Below are 22,612 nucleotides of genomic sequence, written 5' to 3'. Positions count from 1 at the left end.
ACTTGTAAGACTTGTTTATTTAATAAATATCAATAAAATTGTATGTAAAATGAAAAATCTGTACATAAAATGCGTTCTTTAAATATCAACGAATACTTAACCTGGAAGTATAAGGTTCTAAATAGTGATTATTGCGTTATCTCTTTTAAGGTCCGAAAAAGTTATAGCGCAACTATAGTTAGCTATTTAAAATTATGATGGAAGGAAAACGACTGATACCACAGCTTATGCGTAGTTATAGCTTACCATTAAGAATATGGAGTATAACATATATGATGAGGAAAATGTGAGCCTTTATATATACGTCTTGAAAAAAAATATAATACTATTCGTGATTTTGAGGGTGTTAAAAAAATTAGAGCATTCATTGAATAATTCGGGTCCTCTATAATTATATAGATTTCATTAGAGTCTCAGACAAATGTTAATCGTTGATTGTAAACTAGATGGTCTAGATATAGTAGTCTAGCTAATATTTCTCGATGGGACGGCCTGAACAAACAAAAGTATATGATTTGAACTGTTATGAATCGATCGTGCATTTAATTATAAATCATGAGTATTTTCTGTATAAATCGTATAATTGAAGAGGAGATCAACCCTTTCAATTTTATGGCTCCCATGTGCCAAAATTATATTTTTTATGTATATTTTTTTTCAATTAGTTTTAAAAGTTTTACGGTAGATACCCTCTTAAATTTACTTGAATTGATTAATGTCCCTTTAGAAATTTATCTTACTAAATTTATACTTTATTTTTATCATTAATCTTGTTCTACTGAATTTTAATTATTCTTATAAAATTCTGACCCACTATATACAAGGTAATTAAATTTCTAGTATTGTTCTGATCTCTTGGGCAGTTGGGCTCTTGGGTGGTGCTTATCCTTAATTTGCCATGCATGGGCATGGCGACGTGCATGTGGTATTTAATGCAAAAATAAACAATTCGCAACTGTTTGAAAGCGATGTATATTTTGGAATTAATTAACAACTCTGTCATTGGTCATATCATGTGATGGCGCATGGTATCATGTCTATTACATGTGTCCGTGTTTTATACTTTTTTCCAGATAAGAAGTCTGCTTGATTGACAAGTACAAAAGTTATTAATGATTATTTGCACTTTGCAGTACAGGAAAATAAATAGTTCCCTTTTATTCGTGATGATGTAAAAAGTTATCTTGTGATTGGATACATTATGGCACGATACGTGTGTTATTTGGGTGACATGATCATCTTTCAAAAAATTAATACGGCACACGATCGAACTGGTCTGATCACGATATATATGAGACATAGTTAGCGTGATCAGAACCATTAGATCTTGATAAATAGTGAAATTATAAATAACTAACTTAAATGACGAATCTTAAAGACCCCGTACATCCAAGACATGTTGGAATTAAAATTGCTCAAGAAAATTTAAATCAGGTAAATGCGGTACCTGAGAGAAGAGATACTAAATTGGTGAACTCAATGGGTTTCTTGCAAAACAACCAAAAACAAAACAAAAATGGAAAAATTAGATGTGTATATAGATATAGATATTGATAGAAGTGCTTCAAGATGTGCTTAATTAATGTCCCCAATATGAAACCCTACGTTGTGCCCATCTCTAATAATTTGTGCCATCTGTCCTTATTAATTCATTTTTCTAGTACTTCTATCAATATCAATATCGATATTAATTGATAGAAGTACAAAACAAATATTTGATAGAAGTACTGCTAGAAAATGGATGGACAGAAGTCTTCTGTCAATATCGATATTGATAGAAGTACTGGAAAATGAAATGACAAAAAGGGCAAAAATTATTATCAATATTTCTCTATATTATTTTCAAATTCATAAATAATATGACCATGTAAAGTAGTAAACACACATGAAAATTAGTATTATTTTTTGTAAAAATTATTAGTATTATGATAAATTATTTGTATTATAAAATATAACGATTTTTTTGGAATTATATATATGATATAAATAATTTCAGATCAGAATTATATAGACTTGGTACTATGAGCAGGATTTACTGAAATTCCGGCCCTTTCGCGGAAACTATTGTGTTTAAACTTTAAATAAACGAATATAACCGCATGAGTAATTTTAGTTGGAAATGAATATCCGATTCAATCTGATCTGATGTGAGAAAAGCAAACCTCCATTTTAAATAAAATAGAAAATGTACTTACCATAGAGATCATTCAGGAATTTAATGATTGGTTCCAAACGAAACCAACATTTTTCTAAAGCAACATTCAACTTTTTTTTTTCTTTTAATGAAAAATAAAATGGATACTTTATAAATTTAAAATGAGATTAATATAAAAGACAGTAAAATTGATAAATTTCTGAGTTTTGAAAGTTTAGATGAGAAAATATGTAATTTCAAAATTTAAAGGGGTATATACGTAACTTTGAGGTTTTTGAGGGGTATACGTCAAATTCCCCCTAAATACAATTGTATAATTTATTACCAAATCCAACATTTTTAAATTTCAGTAGGCCCAAAATAGTTTTGAACTACTATAATAGCCTCTTCTTTATGGCCCAATTTTTAGTAACAAATGAGCCCACCAAAACCAACATAGACATATTAGACATGAGTACATGACACCCTCCAGCTCTCGGACAAGTATCCTATTAGGGGTATTGGACGAATGGGATCCACTACTTTACGGCTCAGATTAATTTTAAAACAGTGCCTATTTAGGATGGTTCAAAGAGGCCAATATTATTTATGTTTTGAGATTCGTGCAAAGTTAATTAAAAGAACAGTTTGAATCCACTAATTATAAGAGATTCCCTTTTCCGGTACCTAGGATGATACGGATTACCGGTCCTCGGCCCATCAAGGAATGCAGATCCGAAATGCATCAACATCCAATTTACCTTAATAACATGGGGTGTATGTGGTTAGGTCCGAATAAAATGAAGAACGGTGTGGTGTAGCACTACAGAGGATATTGACTCCTACGTACTCCTAGATCTATATATATATGCTAGTTTTGGAAATAAAAAGTAAGATATATCCTACTATTTTAATTTGGATCGTATATGATTTACAACAAATGGATCGGATTGATCCAATTTAAAATTCAGAAGAGCATTTATATATATATATATATAGAGGCTGGCTAAGATCAAAGTTGTAGTTCCTGAACTTTGGTGCTACCAATTCGTTTTTCAATTTTCAAAGTTCAAAACGTCGATCCGAACCGTTCAAGTTGTTCTCCATATTAAATTGTGCTTGGAGACCAAATTTTACATTTTTCTGAATTTTTTTACTATTTATTAAGCCACTTTGAAAACAACTGATCCAACAGTGGCTTAACAAAACAGTAAAATCAGAAGCCACCGTTGGATCAGCTGTTTTCAAAGTGGCTTAATAAACAGTAAAAAAATTCAAAAAAATGTAATATTTGGTCTCCAAACACAATTTAATATGGAGAACAACTTGAACGGTTCGGATCGACATTTTGAACTTTGAAAATTAAAAAACGAATTGGTAGCACCAAAGCTCAGGAACTACCACTTTGATCTTAGCCAACCTCTATATATATATATGAGTAAGGCTACCATACATTGCAATGCATAGGCACCTTTGTGCATTGGATTATAAATCACGGATTCATAGTCCAAATAACCGATCTAAACCGTTCATCTTGTTCTCCATATTAATATTTGTTTGGAGACCAAATTTTACATTTTTTGGATTTTTTTTACTATTTATTAAGCCATTTTGAAAATGGATGATCCAACGGTAACAATAAAATAAAAAGGCATCGATGGATCAGTGATTTTCAAAGTGGCTTAATAAATAGTAAAAATATTTCAAAAAATGTAAAATTTGGTCTCCAACCACATATTAATATGGAGAACAAGATGAACGGTTTGGATTGGTCATTTAGACTTTGAATCCGGTGATTTATAGTCCAATGCACAAGAATGCCTATGCATTGCAATGTATGGTAGCCTTACTCATATATATATATATATATATATATATATATATATGAGTTAGGCTGGGGTGCTATGGATAGCATAGTGGCCTCTATGCTACGGCTCAATATTCGAATTTTCAAAATCCAAACGGTTGATCCGAACCGTTCATCTTATTCTCCATATTAATATGTGCTTGGAGACCAAATTTTACATTTTTCTGAATTTTTTTACTATTTATTAAGTATTTTACAAAATTGTTGATCCAACGGTGGCTGCACAAAACAGTAAAACCGTTGGATTAGCGATTTTCAAAGTGGCTTAATAAATAGTAAAAAAATTCAGAAAATTATAAAATTTGGTCTCCAAGCAGATATTAATATGGAGAATAAGATGAACGGTTCGGATCGACCGTTTGGATTTTGAAAACTCGAATATTGAGCCGTAGCATAGAGGCCACTATGCTATCCATAGCACCCCAGCCTAACTCTATATATATATATATATATATATATATATATAGAGATGGGCTATGGTGCATTGCAATGCATAAGCCATGGTGTGCATTGGACCATAAATCACCGATTCAAAGTCCAAATGACCGATCCAAACCGTTCATCTTGTTCTCCATATTAATATGTGCTTGGAGACCGAAATTTATATTTTTTGGAATTTTTTTACTATTTATTAAGCCACTTTGAAAATTGTTGATCCAACGGTGGCTTCTGATTTTACTGTTCCAAACAGTCACCGTTGGATCAACGATTTTCAAAGTGGCTTAATAAATAGTAAAAAAATTCCAAAAAATATAAAATTTGGTCTCCAAGCACATATTAGTATGGAGAACAAGATGAACGGTTTGGATCAGTCATTTGGACTTTGAATCGGTGATTTATGGTCCAATGCACACCATGGCCTATGCATTGCAATGCACCATAGCCCATCTCTATATATATATATATATAGGAGGGATCAAGTTACAACAAGTTACCACAACCATTTTCTACATTTTCAAAGTCCAAATCGTCGATGCAAACCGTTAGATGTGATCTCTACAATAAAATGTGCTTAGAGACCAAATTTTATATTTTTTGGAATTTTTTTTTTCTATTTATTAAGATGGGTACCAAAACTAGTCAAATTCAGACCATTGAATTTTGTACCCATCTTAATAAATAGTAAAAAAATTTCAAAAAATGTAAATTTGGTCTCCAAGCACATTTTATTGTCGAGATCACATCTAATGGTTTGGATCGACGATTTGGACTTTGAAAATGTAGAAAATGGTTGTGGTAACTCAGAAATTATTGTAACTTGATCCCTCCTCGTATATATATATGAGTATGGCTAATATAACATTAATGTCATTTCAGTTTATATAACACCAACTCCATAACTTATCAAATCAAGTTCAAATGGTGAATCCAAACCGTTCAAACCGATCTACTTCATTAGTTGTGCATTTACATGTAAAATTTATAAGTTTTTGAGTTTATTTGGTATCAAGTCAAGCGGTCAAATGTTTGAGTTTTTAAGTTAATTTTAATACATTCATTTTTTTATTTTTTTGCCGCTTGATTTGATACTATAATAACACGAAAATATAAAAAGTTTGCATGTAAATGCATCACTCATAAAGTAAATTGGTTTGAACAGTTTGGATTCACCATTTGAACTCAATTTGATAGGTTTTGGAGTTGGTGTTATATAGACTGAAATGACACTGATGTTATATTAGCCATACTCTATATATATATATATATAGAGAGAGAGAGAGAGAGAAAGAGAGAGAGATGGGCTATGGTACATTGCAATGCAAAACATTTTTGTGCATTGGACCATAAATCACCGAATCAAAGTCCAAATGACCGATCCAAACCATTTATCTTCTTCTCCATATTAATATGTGATTGGAGACCAAATTTTACATTTTTTGGAATTTTTTTACTATTTATTAAGCCACTTTGAAAATCAATGATCCAACGGTAATAGTAAAATCAAAAGGTACCATTGGATCAGCGATTTTCAAAGTGGCTTAATAAATAGTAAAATTTGGTCTCCAAGAACATATTAATATGGAGAACAAGAAGAACAGTTTGGATCGGTCATTTGGACTTTGAATCCGGTGATTTATGGTCCAATGCACAAAAATGCCTATGCATTGCAATGTACTATAGCTCATCTCTCTCTCTCTCTCTCTCTCTCTCTATATATATATATATATATGAGAATATATACATATATAGAGTTAGGCTGGGGTGCTATGGATAGCATAGTGGTCTCTATGCTACGGCTCAATATTCGAGTTTTCAAAATCCAAACGGTCGATCCGAACCGTTCATCTTATTCTCCATATTAATATCTGCTTGGAGACCAAATTTTATAATTTTCTGAATTTTTTTACTATTTATTAAGCCACTTTGAAAATCGCTAATCCAACGGTTTTACTGTTTTGTGCAGCCACCGTTGGATCAACAATTTTGTAAAATACTTAATAAATAGTAAAAAAATTCAGAAAAATGTAAAATTTGGTCTCCAAGCAGATATTAATATGGAGAATAAGATGAACGGTTCGGATCGACCGTTTGGATTTTGAAAACTTGAATATTGAGCCGTAGCATAGAGGCCACTATGCTATCCATAGCACCCCAGCCTAACTCTACATATATATATATATATATGAGAATATACACACACACACACACACACACACACATATATATATATATATATATAGATGGGCTATGGTGCATTGCAATGCATGGAGGAGTTTGTGCATTGGACCATAAATCTAAAATTCAAAATCCAAATGACTGATCCAAACCGTTCATCTTGTTCTCCGTATTAATATGTGCTTGGAGACCAAATTTTACATTTTTCTGAATTTTTTTACTATTTATTAAGTATTTTACAAAATTGTTGATCCAACGGTGGCTTAACAAAACAGTAAAATCAGCAGCCACCGTTGGATCAACAATTTTGTAAAATACTTAATAAATAGTAAAAAAATTCAGAAAAATGTAAAATTTGGTCTCCAAGCACATATTAATACGGAGAACAAGATGAACGGTTTGGATCGGCCATTTGAATTTTGAATTTTAGATTTATGGTCCAATGCACAAACCCCTCCATGCATTGCAATGCACCATAGCCCATCTCTCTCTCTCTCTCTCTCGATATATATATATATATATATATATGAGATGAGCTACGCTACTCCATGGAGTAAAACGCGTTTGTACTCCATGCTGTATTTTCATTCTGAAAGTCCAAATGACCGATCTGAACCATTAGATGTGATTTCCATATTTGAAATGTGTTTCCATATCAAAATTGCTTAATAAATAGTAAACAAATTCCAAAAAATGTAAAATTTGGTCTCTAAGGACATTTCAATATGGAGATCACATCTAACGGTTCGGATAGGTCGTTTGGACATTCAAAATGAAAATACGGCGTTGAGTACAAACACATTTTACTCCATGGAGTAGCATAGCTCATCTCATTTATATTATATATAAATATATATATATATAGAGTCCGGCTAAATTGCTACTGGCAGCAGTTTTGCCCAAGTGCTGCCGGGGCTATATTTAGCCGTTTAATGTCCAAACAACAAATCCAAACCGTTAGATGTTTAATCTATATTATAATCTACTTGGAGACCAAATTTTACATTTTTTGGAATTTTTTTACTGTTTATTAAGATGGTTTGAAAACCGCTGTTTTCAGTAAATTTTTGCAGCATTGAAAACAGCGGTTTTCAAACCAGCTTAATAAATAGTAAAAAAATTCCAAAAAATGTAAAATTTGGTCTCCAAGTAGATTATAATATAGATTAAACAGCTAACTGTTTGGATTTGTTGTTTGGACATCACACGGCTAAATATAGCCCCAGCAGCACTTGGGCAGAACTGTTGCCAGCAGCAATTTAGCCGGACTCTATATATATATATATATATATATATATAGGAATATGCTAGCATGCTATGCATAGCATAGAGCCCCTCCATGCAACGCCTTGGATTTCGACTTTTCAAAATCCTAACGGTCGATCCGAACCGTTCATCTTGTTCTCCATATTAATATGTATTTGGAGACCAAATTTTATATTTTTTGGAATTTGTTTACTATTTCTTTAGATTTATTGAAAATCGCTGTTTTTTTAAATATATATATATATAGAGATAGGCTAATATACAATTGATTGCACCACGCCTCTCGTGCAACCAAGTGGTTTTCCGATTTTTAAAGTCCAAATGATCAATCCGAACCATTAGATGTGTTCTCCATATTAAAATCTGCTTGTAGACCAAATTTTACATTTTTTGGAATTTTTTTACTATTTATTAAGCCACTTTGAAAATTGCTGATCCAACGGTGGCTTGCCAAACAGTAAAAATCAGAAGCTACCGTTGGATCAGCGATTTTCAAAGTGGTTTAATAAATAGTAAAAAAAATTTCAAAAAATGTAAAATTTGGTCTCCAAGCAGATTTTAATATGGAGAACACATCTAACGGTTCGGATCGATCATTTGGACTTTAAAAATCGGAAAACCACTTGGTTGCACGAGAGGCGTGGTGCAATTGATTGTATATTTGCCTATCTCTCTCTCTATATATATATATATATTTGTGTGTGTGTGTGTGTGTGTGTGTGTGTGTGTAATGCCAACTCCTAGTGCTTTAGGAAAATTATTATGGAGATTAATTTTAGATGAAAAGGTTAACTTTAATAAGAATATCAGGGGACAACTACAAATCTAGTCCAAATAAACAATTAAGCAAACACATTTCACCCAACAATTACAATGCCCCTTCATGTGTGCTGAGGACACCACAACTCTCTCTCTGTCTCTGTTTTTTATTTTTTTTATTATTATTTTTTATTTTATTTTATAAGTTGTTATACGATTGGTGTGCTGCCAATTACCTGGACAGCTAGGCTGTTGGTATTCATAAAGAAATGGCAACATGAGGGACATGATGCCCCCACCTTGTAGTTCATCTCTCTATAGAAATATATGTGTATACTTAGAGTAAAGCTAGCGTGTGACATGCTCACCAAGAAAGTTTGGTGAGCATAACTCCAAAAGTATATCGGATCGACGTCAAATGTCAAATCCAAACCGTTGAAATCCATGTCCTTCATGAGTGATGCATATACATGCAAAATTTTGAAAGTTTCGAGTTTATTTGCTACACGGTCAAGTGGTCAAAGAAATAATAAAAATTGAATATATAAAATAACTTATAATAAAATGTTCATTTCTTTGACCACTTGACCGTGTAGCAAATAAACTCGAAACTTTCAAAATTTTGCATATATATGCATCACTCATGAAGCACATGGATTTCAACGGTTTGGATTTGGCATTTGACGTCGATCCGATATACTTTTGGAGTTATGCTCACCAAACTTTCTTGGTGAGCATGTCACACGCTAGCTTTACTTTGTATACTTATATAGGAAATCATAGTGCATTACTAATCAACGAGCCCACAGTATAGTTTAAGTACTGTTTTTAATCTAAGATTGAGCCAGGTGTCATGCTACTATTGGCAATTATCTTGTAGTCAGTTGCATTAAAGACTAATATAAGTATTATTACTAGACCTTCATGCAAGACACAAACAATTCAAGCACAACCTCAAAACCCAATAGATTTTTGTCCCATTATTGGACAACCAATAACAAAATGAGTTCTTCCAATAGGCTACAATCATCTGAGAGATCAAACTCAATGGCACGAGAGAGCTTCAAGTGTACTGCACCATGCTTATACTTGTCTGTATTTTCCAAGAGAAAATCAATGGTGCATCTAACAAGTCAAAAGAGAGGCGCAGCAGAGATTCCTGAGGAACTCAACAAAGAACCTGAACCTGACAACATTACAGACTCTGCTACCAATGAGGTTTTAAGGGCATCATCCTTTGACCATTTTGCACGTAGCTCCTGCAACTCAGGTACTCAATCTTTTATAAAAACAAGGCAATGTATATGTTTGCTGCAAATGTCAATGTTTCTTGGACGAATGTACTGGGATTAGTTTCACATATTTGAAGAAAAGCGTTGATTACTCATAAACTGAGATGATTTATTACAGGTATAGTCTTTAATCCAATGAGTGATGAAGAGGGATGGAAATCACCGTTATTTGACTTGCCTGTGGAGTTAATCAAAAGTAGAAACAGTGACATTAAAGATATGCTCCCAGGTTAATTCTGGTTTCAGCCCATTTTAATACAACTTTGGTGTTTAGAAATAAACAGAGTAACTCAATTGGAACCTCTGTTTTCTTTGCCTCAAGAGCAGTTCTATAACTGTTCTGATTGACCCTCCAAGGAGCTCTGCAGTCCACCTCTAGGCTATTGTACTATTGTTTTTTTTTTTTCAGGAAAATTAAGGATCAAAGTCCTTATTTTAATTTTATTGATATTTGAAAGAAAGAAGGTATAGGTTTTTATTTGAAACCTATTACATGTGTAAATAAGAAAAGATACTCAACATTGTTGAGTGACTTTAGGTTCCTTACAAATCTGAAAATAAAACAGTAAAAAAACAAACAGGGGAATTACTATTAATTTCCCTATTTGTATGCTGGAGGGAAAGATACTCAAGAATGTTCAAGAATACTTGAGGGTGGTGAACAACATGTATGTTGAAGCTTTAAATGACTACATATATATAGTTATAGTTACAGTTAAATTTAAGGTACTCTACAATTTCTTATTTTTGTGAAAAAAACAATATTACATCTCCTCAAGAAACTAAAAAAGGATTGAAAAATAATATTGTAATAAATGGTCTTCTTTGAAGCCCATAATACCAAAGTATTGTTTGAAGCCCAATATTGAATTGGTTCCCCTGTTCACCATTTCAATGGTCCCAGACCGATTCTCACCCTGGAAAAAAATAATGAATAGAATGTCAACTCAAACATACTATTATAAAGAAACTGGAACAATAGGAAATTAACACCAACAACAAAATATTGTTCCATATTCAGTTATCTTTCCTCCAATAGAAGGGAAGAACAATAGGAAATTAACACCATGTGGACCTCTGCTCCCTCAAAGTTCTAAACAGACGCTTCAAATAGCTGACACAGGAGCCTACCTTGTGGGCCATCCTCCTTTCCCGTGATTTCCCTAGATGCTTCTATTCTTTCAGAGCTCCTTTGAAAGACAATTATAGGAGGACGCATAGATAAGTTCTTTAATTCTTTCATTGCAAGTTCATTATAAGATATCAAAATTTGTAAGGCATGTGTATAACAAACTCTGGCAATAGAAACTTAAGGTGTCAAATTGGGTCAGGTATTAACATAGTTTACTTGTTTGACTTGAGTTATAATCATTTCATTGGTATTCTCTTCTACAATCAAGCTATCAATTGCATTTCTTTTTTCTGTCAAGTATATTTCTCAGGAACATCACTCATACCTAACCAGTCTGATCCATTCTTCTGAATTCTTCGAAATTTATGAGCTTATTGTTGTGGGTTTGGCCTGTCAGGCGACTTCAACACTGAGGTCCTGAGCTTTAGATTAAATGTATATATATATGAAGCAAAGGAAATGAACTTAAATAATTGACCAGAAAAAAAAGACAAAACATATTCTAATCGTATGCATTATATTTCTTTTAATTTGAACAAGGGAGATATCTTATAGTTTTTGAAGGTTAGTGACTTTATATGCCAACTAATAATTTCATTGATAAAAAACGTAATTACAATAGTCAAATGACTCTAATTTATAAATCTAAACTCCTTTATTCTCAATAATTTATCTAAATCACTTTCACTATCTAATCCTACTTATTTACATTCTTAAACACTCTAATACATCATTCTCTAACTCTCTCCACGATTTGATTTGATTTGTTTTTGTCCGATAGTTGTCGCACTCCGATGGTCCGAACTACTCACCGCCGCGCTTTGACACGCACCGCCGCACTCCGACGGTCCGATCTACTCACCATGGCACTCCGACGGCCGAATCTACTAACCACCGCACTCCACGGCCGAATCTACTCACCGCCGCACTCCGACGGCCGGATCTACTCACCGTAGTGCTCTGACGACCGAATCAACTCACCGCCTCACTCTCCGCCTCACTCTGATTGTGATAGGTAGAAACTATACGCTCCAAGCTCGGACGATACTGTACTCTCTGCTTGACTCGGCTCCCTCCCCTCTCTCTCATTCTCTTCTCCGCTTAAGGAGTTAGAGACAGGAGAGGGGAGTACACTAGTGTGTCGGATTGAGATCTAGAAGAAAATTGATATCTTATAGTTATTGTCACTTACAACTGATTCTTTGCTCTTTTTCCCTTCTTTCCTGCACTTTCTGTGATTTTGCAAATTTCAGGGTAAAAAGAGAATTTGTGCGCCCTAACAGAAGATTATTGGACAACTCTGAAGGACAATTTATTTATGAGATTTTGAGCATCATAACAGACAGTTTTGCAATGCTAGTTAACTTCGTATTGCATAAAATAGTGCAATACAATAACTGGGTACATGATATTATAATGCATATTTATGATTCAATGAACACCACGTGCCGCATATTGCTAGCCATATGGTGTCTACAAATTAATGTGTGTAATCAATCAACTCTGCATGAGTGTTGGAAATAGAAAACTTAATTAAATGTTCTAGTGGTTAGTCAAATGGTTTGGGTGAATATATTTGGATTTTTGGAACCATGTAGCCTATAAATTATAAATTAAGATGTTGTCATTTGTATATATCGAAAGAATATGTCCTTTTATTTTATTAGTACTTTATTACATACCAATAGAATAAGATGGGATTGAAGGCAATATGGGAGGCAATGGGATTGAAGGCAATATGGGAGGCAATATGGAAAAAAGGTCACATAATGCCACGGGTCAAACTATTCTTATGGAAGGCGATGCACTCGGGTCTGCCACTGGCCCATGTCATTGCAAGCAGAACTAGAAGGGGGGATGGAAGATGCACACTGTGCGATATGGGTGTAGAAGATATCTCACATCTGTTTATCAGATGTAGTTTTGCAAGGTCATGTTGGCTTGCCGCACCGGTACCGGTACGATCAGACCTATTACCAGCAGATTTTTGTGAAACAATGAGATATTTCTATGATTCTTGTGATGAGGAGCAGTGGGTAAGTGTCGCCAATAATCTCTGGGCCATATGACGTTGTAGGAATGAATTTGTCTATGCTGGTAAAATACCAACACATCAAAAATGGGCAAAATTCAATGCTGCAATAACAAGGGAATCGATTCTGAAGTCGGCAAACAAGAGAATGCCGGATACAGTTAATCCAGCACCACATGTGGCACCGAGAGGGGAACCAAATGCAGAGTTTACCTGTTACGTTGATGGGGCATGGCGAGAGGCATGGCATGGGGGGGTAGGCTTTGCCTTTTTTCAAAATGGAGAACTGGTGGCTTACAAGTCGGCAGGGAGGAATGGTTATTCTCCACAACAAATGGAGGCGCAGGCTTTGCTGGAGGCTCTAAACTTTGCGATGGAAAGGGGTTTTGCAAGCTGTGATTTTTACTCGGATTGCTCATCACTGGTAATTGCTTGTAACCAACCAGGTCCCCCTACATCTGCTGATTGGACGGCCTTCACTGAAACAATGGACTGCTGGTTCAAATTCAAAGAAGTCAGGGGGTATGAATGTGCCCAAATTGCTAGGGCTGAAAATGAACTGGCGGATTGTTTAGCGAAGAAAGGGAGAAAGGAGCAATGGGAACTACTGGGATTCACTTTTCCTATCTGTTTACCTTAGCTTTTTCTTTCTTTTATTTTTGTTGGACTAGGAAAAAGGATTTCTATATGAATCACAAGTGGGTTTGGCTGTGTTAGTAAACCGTCTCTTGTGGAAATATGAATGTATTGTAAGGTTTGTGAAGTAATGGAAGCCTACGGGCATTTACACATCAAAAAAAAAAATAGAATAAGATGATTCTTCTTTCGGCAAGAAACCAATATAAGATAAATAATTTTTTTTTCTATCGTGTTGGACCTATATTACTCGGATACTCCTGTATGAGCTTTGTACCCGTATTAGACACATATTCGATATTGATACGCGTCTGATAAAACTTCGATATGTATCTGATACGCTAGCTGTCATATCAACTTACGTGGTGTATCTTTAGTCCTCTGATACAGTCTCTGATACACTCTGAATTGTCTGGATACGGGTTGGACACTGCTCTGACACATTTGGATAATACCTGAATATCATTCACTGCGCATGTTCCACCATACACCACGAGGTCGTTGCTTCCTGTGTTCCACATAATCGCTGTGGACTGCGCCAAAACCTTTTTTGTCTAGTGCTTCCATGGAAGAATCGAACCGGCGTTCTTTGCCAAAGCGCCAGAGGCCTTCACCACTACTCTACTTCACATTTGTGTTATAATCTAGTAGCATTTATATTTAATGTATATCCAAAACATTTTATATTTAATTTATATAATATAAGTATTATTAAACTAATAATATAATATAATAGGCTTATCGTATCCTTGATTTTGAAAATTGTTGTATCGACGTATCCGTATCTATCGGATACGATACCTGTACCTGTATCCATGCAATATAGGGTTGGACTCAAGTGGAAAAGAATCTATTCCTCCAGTTTTAATCCGATAGAAGTATGCAGTTCTATAGTATTTCTGTTACAACACATGAACACAATACTAATAACTTGAAAACAAATAAAATTATTAATCAATTACCAATTAAATTGATACCAACATTAATATCGTTACAATAATAATTAATTAAACAATTTTTATATGGTTGCATGGATATATACATCATCTAGTTTTTGACATATTGTAGGACTAATTTATTACAAATTAAAAATTCAAGGATCAAAATTGTAAGCGGGTTATACTTTAAGATCAAAATGTTATATTTGAAAATTGGAAGAAACATGATGATAAACAAGGAGTGGAGTATGGAGGTCAAATATATATATAGATTGATCATATATAAAAAAAAATTATGTGAAAAATGGAAGTGAATTTTATATATATTGCCAAGGTATTTTCGTTAAAATTTTATAGAAAATTGTATATAAATACAAAGACAAATTAAAAATGAACTTAATTGACCGTTTCTTTGGACTTAAATCCGCCCTTATAAATAAGTGATATTGTAAGAATCACTAATGTAATTTACTTTATAACAAAATAGATACCTAATGCATTGTGTTTTATCTAATTATTTTATATTTTTCTTTTTCGTGTGGTCAGGACAGAGTCAGTCATATATAATTTTCAATAGATTGGTAGTCAATTATATATAATTTTCAGATTGAGGATGGAGTCAATTTATAATATCTATAACATTTTATTTAAAATTATATATAAAATCATACATAAATACCAAAAGAAATTTTAAAAATAGATTCTTAAATCCACGACTGTGTGTGGTGGAACTTTATTGCCACTTTAATTTCTTGTTCAAATTTTTGAATCACGTCTTTACTGCCAATCCTTGGGGTTAATTTAAAGAAACATTTAAAAAAACTGATTTGGTACAAATGAGTTTTAAAATCGTTACAACCCGAAGATGGCCCCATGTCATCACGACTCTCACCAAATGTGATTAAAAAAAAAAAAAAAACAATAATGCGAAGTTCTAACTAATGTTGTTATTGTGCCAATGGAACATTATTGGAATCTTATGAAATTGGATTTAATTAAAAATAGCTCTGTTACAAGTAATTACAACCTGACTTGTACCAATTAATGAAAAATATATTGATCGGACAATTACAGGCAACATTATTGGAATCTAAAGTTTTCACTAGCAACATGCATTATTTACAATGGTAATTTATCAGTCTACTCATATTATTTTTTTTAGTAATTTTCTCACGCTATCTTGATACGTTAATGCAAATAATATTATCTTTTCAATGATCTAAACGCACCCTAAAATTTTCATTTTGACTAGAAATGACACCAAAAAAAAATAATAATAAAAACAAACAAGGCGAAGCTGCATTCACGCGCGTGGCATATCATTAAGAGTCATGTTATCAAGTACAGTAGTACAGTACAGCTTCACGTGGCATATCATCAAGAGTCATGTTACTTCGGAATGAATATCCTCTGCTTTAACTCAAAAAGGAATTTTAAATGTCTGATTTTAAATGGAGCCAATCTAGCCCCTGTTTATGATATAGAGGGTCCTTTAATATTAGTGCGGATTTAGTCTGCACGACTCTTAAAGCAGATTAGATGGTCAATATTCATTAACTCTTAAAGAAGATGATACAAATTCAAAATTAAATTAGCACTTTAACAGCTATTTTGAATTTAAAATTAGCAAGCTATTCTTACCAACCTTACTCTCAAGTCTTAATTCAAACGTATTTCTCTAAAAAACAAATCAAGAGTCATGTTATCAAGTACAGCTTAGCTTCACGTGGCATATCATCAAGAGTCATGTTATCCAGCTTCCCGTGGCATATCATCGGAATCAAATCCTCTGTTGTTCTCTTCCCGTGAACAGTAACCCTCCTATCTCTGTTTTATTGAATCCAGCTGTTCAATATTTTTTGGGAACAAATCTCAAAGCAATTTTTTTCAAAACTTTTATGTGCACGCATCTTGAAACAAATCAATGATTGAAGTTGGAAAAGCAGAGATAGCAGGAACACTGTTCATTCACAATGCGTATCCGCATATCATCAAGTCATGTTATCACAAGTACAGATTTGAAGTACAATTTCAACAGCTAACATTTTAGTCAGTGCAGACACCATACGATAGAAATTTTGTTTTTGGACCAAACAATCCATTCTCCGAAAAAAAAAAAACTGAAATTGGATCTCAATTTTTTTGAACTAGAAAGTTATTTTAGCGAGAAAGGGGAGGTAGCATAATTGGCTAGTTTGTTATAAGGTTGCTTCCATCTCCACATGTGGTGGCCTAAAGACCATAAAAGTTCAGATTTTTTTTGAGTAAAAATAAGGATCAAAGTCCTTATTTATTTTATTAATTTGAGAAGGTTTTTAAAGGTTTCGATGTGAAACCTTTTACATATTTCAAAAAGTTCACTCAACCATGTTGAGTAATAGATTAAATTAATATATATATTTTTTTTTTTTGAGAAACAATAAAAAGCCAAAATTCTAAATTTAAAACTCTTCTAACTGCTCTTCAAGAGTTGTTATTTAATATCTGCCATTGAAATAGCACCTCTTGAGCCAACTCCTCCACCTCTCTGATTTCTTCTCTGAATATTCTTGTGTATCTCTCCCTCCAGCAGATAAATATGAAGCAATAATGTGAAGCAACAAAATTTGAATAAATATAGAAACTATTGATGTTGAAATTTACCTTCACAAAAGTATCGAGCTCAAAGTCCATTTTGTTCATTGCAGCCTCGTTCGTTCCAACTTTATCTCCCAACATTTCTACAATTTTGCATATCATACCATGTTGATATCAAGCAATTGCTTTAGCATACGATACTGATGCAATATGGTCCTGCGCATGCTTCACGAAAAGGGGTGTAACTTTTGATCCGTCCGTCGGATCGGGCTGAAATTTTGACAGGACCTCCACAGCCCAAAACCGGATCTGAAACGAATCTATGATTCGTTTCGCCAATTTTTTGGCTTAGATTCGCGATCCGAGTCTTCCTTCATGGATTTTTGGGCCTTTCTTTATAATTTTAGAGTTTTTATGGTTTTTTATGTATTTTTTATGTATTTTCTGTTTTTAGGGTTTGTATTTAAACATACGTGATGTCTTTTGGCAGAAGTTAGTTTTTATGTATCAAGTTTTATCAAAGAATTGAGAATCTGTGTGATCTCAGAACCAAATCTATATTTCCATTACTTTTTTCTAATTTCTTGATCGTTCGTGCATCAGATACTTTACTGTTTTGTTTTAGGAAAAAAAATCACCAAATTGAAACAATAACTTGGTAACTTTTTGAATTATAGTGAAAGATAAAAAAATCTTTAATTAACATAAATTTTGATCTTCCTAATTCATTTATATATATCACTGCATCATATTATGTTACTTATACTCTACATGTTTATCATCAATTAAAATAATCATCAGGTTCTCACAATTCTATTAATATTTCAAATTCTCAAATATCTGTCTTATATATTATTCATCCAACAATCCATGCACTTATTCATCATTATCATAGTTCTGTCCTATTCAAGTTATCTTATACACTATATTGTCTTATCTTATCATGTTCATCGTATTATTATCATGCTACACTTATTCATCTGCTGCCAGCCTGCATGCAGAACCGACCCAAAAGTAAACCAGTTTAAAATGTTTAGAATTTCCTTATTCTTCTCTCGGCTGACCCCCACATAATACCTCTCTCTCTACTAATTAACACACACTCACCCGATCTCCACTGGACCGTGAGCAGTAACCATGTGAACAGTAACCGGTGAACAATACCGTCAATAGTGTGCCCCCCCCCCCCCCCCCCCCGCTGCCACATCTCTCTCTCTCTCTCATATCCTGCAGAACCGATCAAGAAGAACAACTCCCTTCCCAAACCGAGTTGAATTTCTCTTTTGTGTTGGAAATTTATGCATTAAGGTACTCTAATATTTGATATTTATTTTATATCATAACTAACACGCTACAAGTTACTCTTTTAAGTGAAATTGCTCAATCTAGGGACATGTTCATATGTCAAACACTACGTATCTACTTTATCAAAATTATCCACAACAGTTATACTTAATCTTATATATGATCATCATAATTCTCTCTCACAAATACTACTATCTATATATTTTACTTCGCACTTCGAATGACTAAGGTCAAACACAATCTCTCAATAACTATCTATATTCTGTCTTAGCACAATAATCTTAATTTTACTGTCATAATCATCGTCTCTGTTAACATTATCTTTATTCTCAATGCTTTTTAACTTATTTTTACTACGTCACTTGCTGTCTATATTATCAAGGCTTTTAAAAAAATTTGTGCATGAATTTCATTGATTAGATATGATAACTTGATTTATTTAGAATAAATCATTGTTCTTATGATGTATGAATTTTTAACAAATTTTTCTTTGATTAAAATCTGAAAATTTAGATTATTAGTAAGAATTCATTTTTGTCATGTTATAAACTGAATTTTAATTAATTTATTTATAAAAATTACTTTAATTATGTTATATCTGAATATTTAACCTATAATTAAATATGTAGAAAAGGTAAATTAAAATCTAGAAATAATCTCTATTAATAAGTAAATTCTTCAATTATATTACAACAACAATAACAACAACCCAACCTTTAGTCCCAAACAAGTTGGGTAATCTAGAAATGAAATCCAACCGGAGTTACAATCAGTAGGGTAAAGATATTGTATTTTATGTTGGGTCACCAAGCCTATCACAACCCTCCTCCTTTTTCCTGGCTTGGGAGAGTCTACATAGAAGCTACACAGGTGGAGTATTTTCTTTAAAATTTGGAAAAATTTCTTTATAAATAAGTATTTTCTGTAATTATGTTAAAAATAAATTCTTAATAAGTGTTTATTAAAAACAATCAAATGACAATGTCCAGAATTATTATTATTATTAAATTTCTAAAATTAATATTTTAATTTTATGACAATTAAATAATAAAATTATTTTTTATTTAGAAATGATATTAGTTTAAGTTAGAAATTAAATAATTTAGGTTCAAGTCTAGAAATTGAGGAACGTGACATACACTCCAGGAACTTATTGAATTACAGTTGCAGTGTATTTCCCGGATAGTTGTTCATTTACTTTACCGTTTTCTACATATTTTATTTATTTATTGTTGATAGGAGAATTATACATTTTGAAGCGAACAATCCTTTTTCATTTTTATAAACCACTGATAAATGAGATACAAAAATATGCAATGAATGTTATTGAAATCTAATGAGATACAAAAGTATCACATTAACCAATTGAATTGTACATATAGAAATCTAATGAAAGATGTAATGAATGTTATTGAAATGGATTTTGGATAGGAACGTAATATATGTGATTGGAGAAGGATAGGATACAATCAGTGAAAAAGGCTGATATGTTTTACATATCGAGATGTTTATATTGGGTCCAGTATTCTACTAGATTTCTCGTTAACGTAACTATAGGCGAAAACAATCCTGTCACGAGTGTAACCCTAATTTGCTTGTGGTTTTCACTATTAAGGCGACATCAATGCCCAATTTGCTTGAGTCTCGCTGTTGGAATGTTTAGAGGAAATGAAAATAAAGAAAAAATGTTTTTGAATAAATAACTAAACTAGTGCATCCTTGGATAGACATCATCAATTGATCTTGAATGAGAAAAATACATTTGATAGGCGTGTCCATTTATGTCTGTGAGATATATATATATATATATATATTTTTATTTATTTTTATTTTTATTGATAATGTGTGTAGTATGCTCGCGTCTTACGTATAAATACATGGCGAGTTGTCATGGGGTATGATACTTGCTAAAACAAGAATTTAGCATCTCTAACCTTTTGCATGTACTGTTCTGGACAGGATATATATATACCACCCCAAAGTGCGTTATGGTTTGGTGTTGCTTAAAAGGCCCTTTTGATATTTCGGCCTTTGATGGATAAAATTATGTAGTATGTTCTTGTATTGTTATTGTCTGAAAACTAGGGTTTGGTATGTAAGTTCCAAAAATTAAATAAATAAAAAAAAGAAACTTACCAAATGCATTATTTGTTTCTAATAAATGAGAAGAGAAATTAAGAGTCTCTCTAACAGTCATCTCAGGATGATGCCAATCAAACTGACTGACATAAGCTTTCATGTGTTGAGGCGTTGATGAATTGAGCTCTTCCCCATTGTACATTACCTTTCCTTTCAACTAATTTAGTCAACAAAGAAAAAAAAAATTAATTATTAACTAAAAGTACAATCTCTTAATAAAAAAATAAAATAAAAGAAAGCTTGTTAACTGCATACTTTCAGGGTAGAGCAGAGATTTCCTGACAATGCCTGTAGGAATGTTGACTTTCCCGACCCCGGAGGTCCAAGCACAAGTCACTAGTACAAAAAACCCCTTCACCGACCCTTAATCACCGACTCTTTTAAGCAAAGCATCAGTGTTGCTCACACTATACTGACCCTTTTATTAAATAACAGTCAGCGTTGTTATTCAACACTGACACTTTATAAACAGTCAGTGTTGGTTATCAACACTGACTGTTTTTCAAAAAAGAGTCAGTGTTGAACACCAACACTGACTGTTTTTCAAGCGTCAGTGTTGATTACCAACTCTGACGCTCTAAAAACAGTCAGTATTGGTACTCAACACTGACTCTTTTGAAAAACAGTCAGTGTTGAGTACCAACACTGACTCTTTTTCAAAAGAGTCAGTGTTGAGCACCAACACTGACTCTTTTTCAAAAGAGTCAGTGTTTGTACTCAACACTGACTCTTTGTAAAGCGTCAGTGTTGAGTAGCAACACTGACTCTTTAAAAACAGTCAGTGTTGGTACTCAACACTGACTCTTTTGAAAAACAGTCAGTGTTGAGTACCAACACTGATTCTTTTGAAAAACAGTCAGTGTTGGTACTCAACACTGACTCTTTGTAAAGCGTCAGTGTTGAGTAGCAACACTGACTCTTTGTAAAGCGTCAGTGTTGGTACTCAACACTGACTCTTTTGAAAAACAGTCAGTGTTGGTACTCAACACTGACTCTTTGTAAAGCGTCAATGTTGGGTAGCAATATCAGCAGATAATGAAATTTATGATTTTTGTACAGCAAATAATATGAATAAATTCCAAAAAAAATATTTCCTACTTTTATACATAACTTGTGACCAAATAATATTTGTAATTATCAATTTCATATAATTTCATCAATATTTGTTCAAACAAATTGAGCTAATAACTGTGGACCGTTCATTTTCTTATGAATAATCAACGGGTGATCTGCGATCAAATAATTCCTAATTTATTTTAAAATGATCATGTTAGTACCAGGAACCTTAAAAACAAAAAAAAAAATTGGAGTTCCAACAATTGTAAGCTTCGATCCAATGTGTAATGTTTATAGCCTTACGATCTCGTTATATTCTGTCGCTTGGATGGATGTGTAAATGAACATCAAATTAGATAGCATTACATGCATGTTGCATATATGAATTTTGCATAAATTAAGGTGGGTTGTTCTAAATTCAATTTAATTCTAACTTCAAATTTTGCATAAAATTATTCTAATGTTGTGTATATATTTATTGCAGAAAAAATTGGATTCACCTCAAAGGGAAGCCAACAGTTGAAATTATGTCAAACACAAGCAAAACAGAGAGCATGCTAAAAGAATTACCATTCAAATTGGATTCACCCCAAATGTCGTCCGTGGGTCGATTGGAACCGTTTAAATTACTAGTACAATTGTTTAATTATTTAATTGTTTAAATTGTTTAAATTGATTAAGTAGTATGATCTTTCGTATAACATACTAAAAGAATTATATTAACATGAAATTTTGACTTTAATTATTAAGCTTTTTATCGTATACAATATGGTTTTTATTTTACATAATAAATTTGTATTTATAAATCTGTCTAAATTTGGAAGATATTTAACAATTATGTATATTTTTCATATTTTTGTTTG

General features: G+C 32.7%; 2 protein-coding genes across 2 annotated transcripts; one reads left to right on the top strand and one right to left on the bottom strand.

Moving 5' to 3' along the window:
• Positions 1–12,760: 12,760 nt before the first annotated feature.
• LOC144564454 (uncharacterized) lies at positions 12,761–13,738 on the top strand. Its single transcript, XM_078314053.1, has 2 exons — positions 12,761–13,098; positions 13,144–13,738. The coding sequence occupies exons 1-2, from the start codon at positions 12,761–12,763 to the stop codon at positions 13,736–13,738; spliced, it is 933 nt and encodes a 310-aa protein (XP_078170179.1).
• A 3,124-nt stretch (positions 13,739–16,862) lies between these two features.
• On the bottom strand, positions 16,863–21,021 carry LOC144564453 (ABC transporter G family member 45-like). Its single transcript, XM_078314052.1, has 4 exons — positions 20,949–21,021; positions 20,691–20,850; positions 17,316–17,392; positions 16,863–16,904 (listed from the first exon to the last, which is right to left on the bottom strand). The coding sequence occupies exons 2-4, from the start codon at positions 20,833–20,835 to the stop codon at positions 16,863–16,865; spliced, it is 264 nt and encodes an 87-aa protein (XP_078170178.1). The 5' UTR covers positions 20,836–20,850; positions 20,949–21,021.
• Between the last annotated feature and the right edge of the window lie 1,591 nt (positions 21,022–22,612).

This window comes from Carex rostrata, chromosome 13 (assembly GCF_964058835.1).
Source record: "Carex rostrata chromosome 13, lpCarRost1.2, whole genome shotgun sequence".
Lineage (NCBI taxonomy): Eukaryota > Viridiplantae > Streptophyta > Magnoliopsida > Poales > Cyperaceae > Carex > Carex rostrata.
Note: the sequence above shows the minus strand (reverse complement) of the source record. Positions and strands in the feature narration are given on the sequence as shown.

Coding starts and splice junctions, on each gene's coding strand:
- LOC144564454 (XM_078314053.1), top strand. CDS start 12,761: ATGGGATTGAAGGCAATATGGGAGGCAATGGGATTGAAGGCAATATGG. Junction 13,099..13,143: donor GATTCTTGTGATGAGGAGCA/GTGGGTAAGTGT, acceptor ATGACGTTGTAG/GAATGAATTTGTCTATGCTG.
- LOC144564453 (XM_078314052.1), bottom strand. CDS start 20,835: ATGTACAATGGGGAAGAGCTCAATTCATCAACGCCTCAACACATGAAA. Junction 17,393..20,690: donor AGAAACAAATAATGCATTTG/GTAAGTTTCTTT, acceptor GCAAAATTGTAG/AAATGTTGGGAGATAAAGTT. Junction 16,905..17,315: donor AGCTCGATACTTTTGTGAAG/GTAAATTTCAAC, acceptor TATGGTCTTTAG/GCCACCACATGTGGAGATGG.